We start from the raw sequence: 11,377 nt of genomic DNA, 5'->3' as shown, positions 1-11,377 counted from the left end.
ACCTTCGGTATCTCTTGCTGATTGTGAGGTAAAATTTTTAGATGCTGCTTTGTTACGAAGGCGTATCATTGTCCAATGAACTTGTTTCATCTGTTGTTGACTGTGTATATATGTCATCTGTCAACCATTAAACGTTCAGTTGTGTGTCTGCGCGCGTCCTGTCTTCCCTCGTCTTTGTCCGTGTTACTAGCGCAATTAATGTGCTTTAAAATGAAAATAACTACAGATTCCCACGAAATGCAAAGATATATCCCGTCACATGCCAACTTGCGCGCGTGATTGCTACTTCTTACTGAGGAACAACGCTCACATGCAGGAAGTGGTCAATTGTGTCCCATTTACTGCAATGTATGCGCGAATGAGATACTGTCAAAGGGACCTGTAGCGATTACTAGGACGCGTCGAAGTAACCTCGTTGATGTAGCTCTAATTGCATAGAGAGTGGATTTCGCGGCTTCAGAGAGTAATTAGACAGCCCCGCTCACCTTGCTCGGCCTTCTTCTTCTACAAAATGAAGATGTCCACGTTCCAATTTTTTCCTCCTTCCACGCACTCGTGGTGGCCGCTGCTGACTCTGGCAAAGGGTTGACAGGGAAAATAACGCCAGCTACTATGTGCGCGGGTCATGTCAGAACGTCAAATGTTTATCTGCGCCACGCGCGTATACTTTACTTCCATCCGCGAGATACCACACGTACACATCAAAATGTCGTCCACTGGTCCTAATCATCTCCCAGCGTCCCGTTCTCATTGTTCTTTGTTGTGTTTGCCGGAGCTTCGCTTCTGCAACAGCTGGATCATGCGGTATGAGGCATCGCAAATGCTTGCACTTTCTTCGCGGCTTCAGTTCTTTGGCAATTCCCTGCCGCGAAACTCGTCTTCGTGGCATCTTGTCCCGCTGCAGAGCACTTGAGCTGGTGGCGATAGCACGCAGTTCATTTTATTACTTTTCTGTTCCATCGGCGACTTACTCTAAGGAAAAAAAATCGAGTATTTGGAGAGCATTTCTGCCTCATAATATATAATCTTCATCTGGCTTGCTCACGTGTCCTTTCTTGAAAACTCGGTTCTCGCCACTTTCATATCAAGAATGCTGCGTCACCCTGATAGCGCGCACGCCGTTCGTGATAGGAAAGTGCCGGGACCGCGATGGTAACGGAAGTACGCCAGGCAGTTGACGATTATAATTGTGCGTTAAAAACGCCTCCATCGCGCCCTTTCCTGTTAAATTGATGCTCCTTGATGCTTTTTTTACTGTGACAGTCGTTACTCTCGGCGTTGTCCAGCCGCGCGTTCACACTGACACATTCGGCGGCGGCGATATCTACCAAAACAGCCCTGTCCGCGCCGATCGGTCCCGAACACTTTTGCGGCAGCTGCCACCGGATTTCCTCGCTGCGGACCAATCGGAGCGCGTGTTGCCAATTCGAAAAAAATGGCGGCTACGTGCGACGCGCGTGTTATATCGCTGTCTTATAAGAGTGTCGCGACATCGAACTCGTTCGTAAGCCCCCCGTTCTTTTCAAAAGAGTCACGTGAAGCACGAGGCCTGTTGTCACGAGTAGCGCTCTACCTCAACTTACTCTTTGTATCTCGGGGAAGCAGAAGCGTAGCCTGAAATTTCTTTGGGGGGGTGGGGGGAGGGCTGGTGTTCAACCATTCTTTTTTTATGTCCGTGCGTGCGTTTGTATGTGTGCGTGTATATATACACATGCAAATTCGAAAATTTTCGGGGGCATTTCAACCCCCACCCCCATGGGTACGCCCCTGCGGGGAAGGGTGAGCAGTTTCTCGGCGTGACCAAGCTTCTCGTGTTTTTGCCGAGGAGGACGAACCACACAACCATCGCTACGGTCGTTTCTCCTTCGGCGAATACTTCGTTCTGCTCGTCATGCATCGCCAGAAAGCTGCTTGCCAGCAGGCCTAGCAGTACGACGCCGCTACTGCAGCAGGCACATGCGAACTTTACGCGACTGGAGTGCTGCGGCCGCACGGACATCCGGGATACCCAGCGCTTGCTTATTCGGCAGGTGGCGCGGTAGTATGTTCGCGGTATTACGGCTACGTGGCGTGAGCCGCCGCCCGATCTAAAGGGTGCAGCCTTAAGGCCGTTTCACATGACACAAAAAGTAGCGATTTTCAGGCTGCGAATTCGCTCGCAGCGAAAAAAACGGCCGATCGCTCTCGCCGCAGCGGTCAGCGGCGAGCGACCAACATGTTGGAAATTTTTCGCTCTGTTCGCAGCGGCGGAGCGATTTTTCCGTCCAGACCCGTCGAAATTGCGCCGACCCAGCCGAGCCATCGAAATTGTGCCAGCGAGTTTGCTTTGGTTATGGTCGTTGTTGCGTATTCTCAAGTGAATTTAGATTGGAAAGTGTTTTTAAATGACAAGACAGGCGTGCTCTTCGTTACGGTGATGAAAAGTTAAGAATATCATAACGGCCAGATTGTTACATTACATTCGAAATGTATGCAGTGTCTGCCACGAACAACGGCAGCAAGCGACTTTGCGCGCCGCGCCAGTCGCAGAGCGAAAATCGCAGACCATTCGCTGTCCATGTGAAACGAAACCGCCATTAGCGGCGGTTGCGAACAGAGCGAATCGAGCGAACCGAGCGATTTTCTTCGCTGCAATCGCGGCATGTGAAACATCCTTTATCCATCCATCCATCCATCCATGGCGGTACCGTTTCCCGGAGGCGCGGTGGGTGAGCAGTGTGAACGTCTGTTTGAATTTCGGCCGTTCGCTGTAGACGGCGGATTCCCCAGTGCGAACGAGCCTTCGTGGTTCCTGCGTGAGTCACCCAAATCGCTGAGCAGTGAGCACAGGAGGCTGACGCTGCACTCGGTCATCACGGGCTTCACTTTTAGCTGCGTCATTGATCAGTGCCGTTGCGCAGGGGCGTTATAGACGCGAAGAAAGTGCACAAGCAGCTATGACTCATGCGTTTCGCAACATGGACGCTGTACGATGAGGCACTTATGGAGTTTTTCGCTGCGCGAAAGACCTTCCTCGTACCCTCGCCGATAGAGCCGGTATAGTATAGTAATCAGCATATTGTGTGGCGCTAGTGTCGGCTGTGCGTGTCCAAGGATCTGCTTTCACTTTATAACAGCCTGTATACGACAAAGCAGGGAACCTTTTCTACGCGGTAAGTTTTGAAAGCAAGTGTCGCTCCTTGTACCTCCATTTCTTAAGGCGAATGCCTTAGATGGCTCATCAAACGCACAAATTGACCGTCGGCGTCAGAGGCTCGCGGCGTCGGCGTCAACTCGAGTGATGCAAGAAATCATGGTCACTTGATGAGCACCATATGAGGTCATTATGACGTCACAGACCGCCAGAATTTGTGACGTCATTATGGCGTCACACAACGTGAAGTCACATGATGACGTCATCACATGACATCGTCGCTTGGTTAAACGTGGGCCGATCACGGAGTCAGTGCGAAACCAGGTGAGGTGCAGAAAGCTTTCGGAGGTGGGGAGGGAGGATCAATAAATCGACTGAGATGGAAACGAAGAAGATCGCTTTCGCCTTCTAGTCGTCTTAGGTGAATGCATAAGGGACACCGTGAGTTTTTCTTTAGAATGTCATTTCGCCTTGCTCAGCGGAAAAAGCGTGGGCAATGGCCGTCACGATGGGCCGTGCCAGGCATGCCTGTGTGCACCTGCCAAACGGCCAGAGGTCAGGCACAGTGACATTAACGCAGCTTTTTTTTTTTTTTTCGGGAGTGAATCGTGCGTTTATTTCAAGCATATGGAATTAATGTTGTGGCCCGTCTCTCAGGCAGTCCGCTGGCCGTCCCAAGTCCTCGCTTCGTTCCAAGCCGGATCGGAGCGGCGTCCAAACCGCAAGCGCAGACTCGGTGTATAGCCGGCCTTGCGTTCCATGGCGTGGCCGGAACTTTCCTGCTCGCCTTTGGCCATCAGCTCGTACAAGTCACGAAGGTCTGCGAGCATGAGACAGCGGTCATAAGGCACACGGACTTTGCATAAAAAGTTCCGAAGCAACTGCTCGCGTAACTTAACCTGCCGCATGCTACTATTTACCGGGACGTCTGCAGAGCTTGCGATCCTCGAAAGCGTCGCAGCCCTGCGTCAGAGTCCAGCGACACGCCTTGGCACCATAAAAGAACGGATCCAAGACATTCTTTTTTTTTTGCAAATACTTAACGTGTAGTCGATTATGCTTTTCTTAAGAAAGTTTTCAAGCTGTGGGAGTTAACCAATTGCAATCTCCTAGCTATTTCTAAAGGAGTGGGAGAAGTATTCAGTAGAACCATTCACAGTTAACTAAGCAGATCGTGTTTGTCACCTATCATGCGCAATAAGCTCATCAGCAGTCACTTGCTTCCATAAACTTTTTAATGTTACCCTTTGTCCCGATGTAATCGCTCTCGCACCATTTCTCATCTTTATTCGGCTTCAATTAGTAAACCAGTGTATTGTGCCCCTCCTGGTAGGTGTCAATGAAACATGGGACTGTTTCTTTAACGCAAAAGAATAGTAAATGTATCGTCAAGTTCAAAACGTCATCGACCACTGGTTACATTTTGCGTACAAATGTGCATTCTGTAACATGAACACGAGACGAGTAAATACAATACAATAGAACAAACGTTACGTATGGCTGGCAGTCGGGTGAGTTAATAGAATTCCTAAATAATAACAAAACACTTAACAGTTTTTTGTGCTTTCATAATGTTAAGTCTCGATGTCATTTTTTTTCTTGATACTGCATACAGGCACTATAGTGCCTGTGTATTTTCTGAGAGCTATACCCTTCCAGCAACATATGGGCGCTCGCGGTCCATATATATTTTCGTCTTTAGTTTAATGATGTTCTTAATGTACTTTTTGATTGAAACCGCCTACAAAAACCCCCCAAAAAGGAGAAAATTGTTCGTTCCACATACCCTTTGTGACAAGTGCTATCTGTAACATTGTGCAGTTTGTTTTCTTCATTCTTATACATCGCGCTGCAGGGCCTGCCACGGTCATTATAGGCAGACATGGCTCAAGTCATGAAGTACTTCAGCTGTTTGAAGGAGTACTTATGAGTCGCTTATTACAGTGAGGCACCAATGCCCCTGCAGCACCCCTGGCCACTTTTTCAGTTACGCAGAAAACTGAAATACTCTGCTCTGATTTTTAAACAGCGAAGCTGTTCGAGCTCGGAGTAAAGTGTGTGACTGTGCCCGAAAATTATCATCACCATGAACGGGTATGTGCCAGAATTTGGGCAGATCCCACAACTCACTGCTACGGCGTGGCCTGTAATAAACCTGCGAACAAGTACAGAGAGAGAAATAAATAAATAAATAAATAAAGATATAATGAAAGAGAAAGATAAAAATTCGTGCCGAGAAAATATTCTTCACGAGGCGGGATTCGAACCCGCGTACCCTCGATCCGATGGTGAGCGTCCTAACCCCTCGGCTACCCAGGCACGCTAGCAGAGCAAATATAGCCTTGTATAGTATAGTGTAGCAAAGGGTGGGTAAGGGAACTGAGTGTGAGGAGAGATGCAATGGTGAGGAGGAGGAAAAGGAGGAAGAGGAGAGAGAGTAAAGCGTAGCGCAGGAAGAATGAGAAAGAGAGGAATAGAGAGAAAGAAATGCAGAAAGAGAGAGAAAGAGAGAACATCAACTAGAGAGAGAGAGTAGAGAGAGAGAAAAAGAAGAAGAAAGAAAGAGGAAGCACGCATCGCGTCGTCTAGCGACCAGATACCGCACCACCTGGCCAAGCCGCGCATGCGCAGTAGCTAAGCCACGCCCACCGACGGAGACATCGCGCGCAACATCCGCTCTATGGCTGCGTAATCCCGAGGACGAAGCCACGCACCTCGAAGCTAGACGTGTCGGTCGACGAGGAGTACGGGCGGAGACGGGCCCGTACTTCGCTGTGTCAAGCTTGCGCGACTTAGCGCAAACTGCCCGCAACTTTTTTTTTTTTTATGAGTATTATGTATTTCGAAGAACAATATTTCAAATTGCAACTGGTCATCAAGACAATTTTCTTCGACAATATCGAAAGATTGTAACTAGCTCACACACGAACGGCATCTTCAAGAATGAATAAAGAGCTTCTATCATTACTGTTTTGCGCTCTAACCAGAATGCGAATGCGTGATGCGTCAAATGCTGTAGCACCGCTGGTGCTCTGTTTCAACAGTTCTGTGCATTGCAGCGAGGACTAAAGCTCGTCTTTGGTGATCACTGACAAGAGCCAGCTGACAGTTCTAGAGAAGGCATAAGGGCTCGCCCGTTGAATACACTATTAATCCTCATTGGCGTTTTCATTCAGACGGCGCCGCTTAGAGAACCAGAGTTGCAGAATGGAGGAGCACCCTTCATTTTATATTTTTGTACGACTGATACGACCCGTAGCTTTTGATGTTATAGACAGAACAAATGATATGGAGCACTCATTTTGATTTAATATTGTTACTGAACAGACTGCACACATTCGCACCTTTGTAGTCGGGAAAGGCAAGCGCTGCTTGTAGCAGGAGCAGGAGCACCAAGCAACGGGTGGCGGCAGGGCTGGGCATCTCGTCTCTCTGGGAAAAAAGACGCGCCGACGCGGTCCCATTCAGTCAGCGAACATAGGTGCAGCGAACGTAGGTAAACGCAAATTTCACTCTTGTAATGTTGAAGCGCTTGCCGAAAACCACAGGTTCATGAGAATAGTATTTGTTACATCCATCAAATTTCCTCTATGCCAAATGTTTACGCTAACAGCACTGCCAGGCTGAAAAGTTTTCGCCCACCTTAACCATTTCCTAATAATAATTGTTGGGGTTTAACGTCCCAAAACCACGATATGCCTATGAGGGACGCCGTAGTGGAGGTCTCCGGAAATTTTGACCATCTGGTGGTCTTTAACGAGCGCCTAAATCTAAGTACACGGGCTCCATTCCGCCTCCATAGAAATGCGGCCGCCATGTCCGGGATTTGATCCCGTGACCTTCGGGTCAGCAGTCTAACACCATGACCACTAGACCTCTGTGGCGAGTGTTAACCATTTCTATGTTTGCACAATCGTAAAGTGTCTAATAAACGCAGTATTCTTTCACTAAATGCTCACAATTAACAAATTTGGCGAATGGAGTAAAATTCCTGTTTCACTCATTCATTGCATAAAAGCCTTGCATTCTTGGATCATTCGCTTTAGCAGCGAACGTTTCTTTGACGTTTCACGATGACCCGTGTCGCTAGGAAATTTTAGTGCTAAATATGGCGCGCATTTTCTACACGGACTTGCACGTTTCACCCGTGGCGGTAAAGAGGAAACGGGGAAGCTCACCTCACCTTGCAGTTTCATGATGGAGCACTGCTGGTGGAGGCTGGCCTGAGCGGCGCTTTATATCCTTCTCCGTGGCCGAGCTGAGATCGCGCTCACGGTGCCGCAGCATTGATTGCTGCACCGGGATAATCAGTCGGCGCCAGCGTGGGCACCTTGTTTGATCAGGCCCGACCCGGTCAGTCTCCGTGTGGCAGTAAAACAGGCTAGAATGAAGCTTTGATCTGACGACTCTGTGTACATTTCCTTCTCCTCTGCGTGCGAATATGACGGTGAGCAATTCACGAGGCATGAGCCCCCGTCTGCTCGAGCAATACGAATGATCGTTATGACGCGCGATTCTTGCCACTGTTTGCATACGCGGTGCAGGATTCTTGCACGTCGCCGTACTGTGATTACTTTAGGCACTCCTTTGAATTAGAGAAAATGAAGAAGTACACTCAAACTGCTTTCACCACTTACGTCGATACTTCCATTCTTCAACGTTAAGAATGTCGTCACACGTGTATCAAAATCATCACTCCACATCACCCATACCAGGGGTCTCACACGCGGCTCGCGGACCATTCGCTAGCGGCCCGCCACGGCCGGGCGCTACGTCGACAGGCTGCTAGGATCATCGCCATGTTCGGAATTACCTACTTGTGCGAACAACTGTTCCCCTTGCTGAAGGTGTGTTCGAAGATGAACAGCTGCGATAGACCATGAGGGTCGCCTCCGCACATGAAGTTACAGTGGGCATTTCTTCTCTCGTCGCAGCTAAGCTTTGCTAGGCATCAAGTCAGCGTGTTTAAAACTTTAGCCGTTATTCTGTGCTTCACGAGGAATGAAGCTTTATGACTTGACTTAATGGTACCCGCATTATTTCCTCGCCTATTGGGATTAATAACGATCAATGTATCCGGGTAACATACGTAAACGTGACTGGTCTGAAGGCTTTTTTTTTTTCGTGAGGCACCATATGCGGTCATCATGTGCTGAACCCTCTTACACCATGGCTGAAACGTAACTGTAGGAGAAAAACTGCATTTCAAAATCAGCGTTTCCAGATTTTAGTCATTCTGGAGATCGGCATCGATATGTTTAATTCTGACGTCAAATCTTCAGAAATCACCCATATAAGCATAGGCGTGCGCACGGGGGGGGGGAGGAGTGAGGGCAGGCGAGCCCCCCCCCCCTCCCTATTCACCTAAGAGGGGGGCCGCAAAGTCAGCCCCACACATTGACATAATAGGGGGGGGGCGCTGCGACGAACCTTCGCCCCCCCCCCTAAAGGGGAGCCCTGCACACGCCTATGCATATACGAGATATGAGAAAAGCCTTCTTTCAAATGGCAGCGTTCGCTGTCATCTTGTTCAATCCTGTTTCAGTCCTACTTCTATATTTCAATGAAAACCGCAAATTTATGGGTGGCCGTGTCATGGACCCTTTAAAGTGGTGCACTGTTCTAGCTCCACCTTGGGAAAGCTAACAGTTCATTTTGTAGATTGATAGTTGGTTTATGGGGTTTAACGTTCCAAAGCTACTCAGGCCATGATGTTCTACTGATTGAATAGAACGAGTTTTGCTGGAGCACGTGAAAAATGCGGCAAATCTTCGATATCGCACAAGCGTGCATATATGCAGCGTTTGGAAGGTGTGCCGCTTCATGGAGTTCAATTGGTAATTTCGGTGCTCTGGCAGTATTGTCCATATATATTTTAGGTGCTCTGCCGTTTCATTTTCAGGTGATTTAGTGTGCTCCCTTCTTGCACTCAAGAAGGAATGACAAGAATGCAAGTAAAACGACGTCGTTTACTCTATATGGTACGGAATAATGCACCTTAGCTGTTATCTCAGAAGCCATAGTTTCTCGAAACCTAGTAGTTTCAGAGTTCTCCCGCCAGACGTCTCGGAGTCAACCCACGAATCACATGTCGCAACGCGGTTGTGTTGCAACAGGTCGACGCGTATTTTTTACAAGGTTCGAACTACATTTAAAAAATTCCTGCAAGCGTACAACAAATACTGTGTTGAATTTATTTTGTTGTACAAGTAGTAACGCTTCGTTTGGTTTCAGGTTTTCGGCCATTATCTACCCGTGATTTCCTTACCCACGTGCAAACAGTTAAACGCGCTTTGTAAGGTGTGGTTGACATATATACACACTTACGTCACTTGGCTTTCACCTTCTGTCTGCCACGGGAGAGTCCATTTGCACTTCAGCTTTCCAGGATCACGTGACCTTGAGCATAACTTCATGCATGACGTCATGCCACCGCCGTACATTATGAATGAAAGGCAAGGTTCTACCTGGCGTTGCATAAATGTCAGTGGTTGGCCCATGCCCACGGGAGCCAGTTACCTGCGCCGTACCGCTTCGCGCTTCTGTTTTTCCAGCATCACTACTGCCAGAGCCAGGGTCGACAGCGTCGCGCCGCTCTGCGAATGACGTCACACGTGACGTTTCTGCTCGGGTCTCGTGACCTCTAGCCATTGAGCTTCAAGTACTCTCCCGTCTGTCACACCCTGTAAATAACGAAAGACATTCTCGTCCGCAAACTAACGTCAAGCGGAGACGGTAAAGACAGCACACAAATTTATTAGAACCAAGGCGCGCATAAATACAGTAACGCATACAGCAGAGTGATATCATGACTTATATTTCATCTAAGTGTACTAAAGGTTAGCACGTGAAGAAAACGTCGTGTTGACCATTCTTTAAAGCGGAGGCGACATTTCTTGGCGTTAACGTTTGTGAAAAGACCGCCAACGCCGAAGGACTTGCAGCAAGAACTTTTCTTCGTGACAACGTTCAGGTCGAGTCTCCGCATACAAATCCGCTTGTTACTAACATCGCACTTCGTGCACTTTATAGATCATAATGCCGCACTAATTATACGCGGCATCCAGGTCCACTCATTCTCTTTATGCTCACATTGTTCACTGCTCCCCTTAACCGAAAAAAAAGACGATTAGTCTAAACGCACTCTTGCTGAAACACGAGTACTCGGCTACTGTTTCGCCGCCAGCAAATCACTTCTCGCTACTGCCTTACTGACTTCGGCTGACGCCGTCGTACGCGCTGCCACTGCAATACATGGGCTAAGCGAACGTACAATTTAAATACACACTCTCAAACTTGTACTCGAAGGCTGTGCTTTAATCACCTCACCTTTCACCCTGAACAGTGAACGGTGAAGCACCTCTCAACGATAAGGAATTGCAGGTGGGTGTCGTGATAGCCAAAATGAAGCAAATAAATAGACGATTCTCTGAGCACTTCTCGTTTTTTGGTTGTTGGATACAGAGATGCTGATTCACGCACACACGCACACACACATAATGGCAGAACAGTTTTCATCCATTTACCGTGGTGAGGCTATAAGTAAATGTTCTTAGATAGCTCAGCGCTGACTTGAGCTTTAGAATAAAGAGAGAAGAATTGGGGAAGCTCCTAACTGTAATCACGTGACTACCGCAGTCTGTCAGCTATGTAGTAACCGAGGCTCATCGGGTTTGTTTTTCTCTTTCATGTCATAGAGTTACGCAATGGATCTCGCACCTTCTGCACTTCGGCTACTTCACAACAATCTTCTTGCAGCACAGTCGAAACATCTGAAGGTCAGTCGTAGGTCGCACAGATAACTCTCAACAGTGGGCTTTCACGGATACAGACGGGCACGCATGTGAAACCTATAGACACGTGCTTCAATATGTTTTCCCACTGCGTCAGCGCTAAACCTTTAGAACATCACACGTGCATGAAACCTCAGTCACTGTTGACATCGCCACTTTTTTGTGAAACGCTGCCTCTACGCCCCAATGATAATTCAGCACAATTCAGCAGCATTGAATTCAATTAGAGCAATATAGTTATCCGAAGTAATAAAGCAAGAACACTGAGAAATGAGCTGTTTCTTAGACATGTTTTTTTTTTTTACCTCAATATGAAGTATCAGTGAATCTGTCAGGGCTGGAATGTGCTGGACCACTTTAAAATATCACGGTTGTCTCTCTAAAGATGGCACAACGCCAATTCAATAACAGGGCAAACCGATTGCGAGAAAAAAAACAGGTGCTGGACTCA

At 48.0% G+C, this 11,377-nt stretch overlaps 1 protein-coding gene across 1 annotated transcript; it reads right to left on the bottom strand.

The window, feature by feature from the left end:
• Positions 1–3,723: 3,723 nt before the first annotated feature.
• LOC119376736 (short neuropeptide F) lies at positions 3,724–6,561 on the bottom strand. The gene is made up of 2 exons (XM_037646475.2): positions 6,478–6,561; positions 3,724–3,953 (listed from the first exon to the last, which is right to left on the bottom strand). The coding sequence occupies exons 1-2, from the start codon at positions 6,554–6,556 to the stop codon at positions 3,787–3,789; spliced, it is 246 nt and encodes an 81-aa protein (XP_037502403.1). The 5' UTR covers positions 6,557–6,561; the 3' UTR covers positions 3,724–3,786.
• Between the last annotated feature and the right edge of the window lie 4,816 nt (positions 6,562–11,377).

This window comes from Rhipicephalus sanguineus, unplaced genomic scaffold (genome assembly GCF_013339695.2).
Source record: "Rhipicephalus sanguineus isolate Rsan-2018 unplaced genomic scaffold, BIME_Rsan_1.4 Seq216, whole genome shotgun sequence".
Classification (NCBI taxonomy): Eukaryota; Metazoa; Arthropoda; class Arachnida; order Ixodida; family Ixodidae; genus Rhipicephalus; species Rhipicephalus sanguineus.
This window is presented reverse-complemented; position numbering and strand designations above follow the sequence as displayed.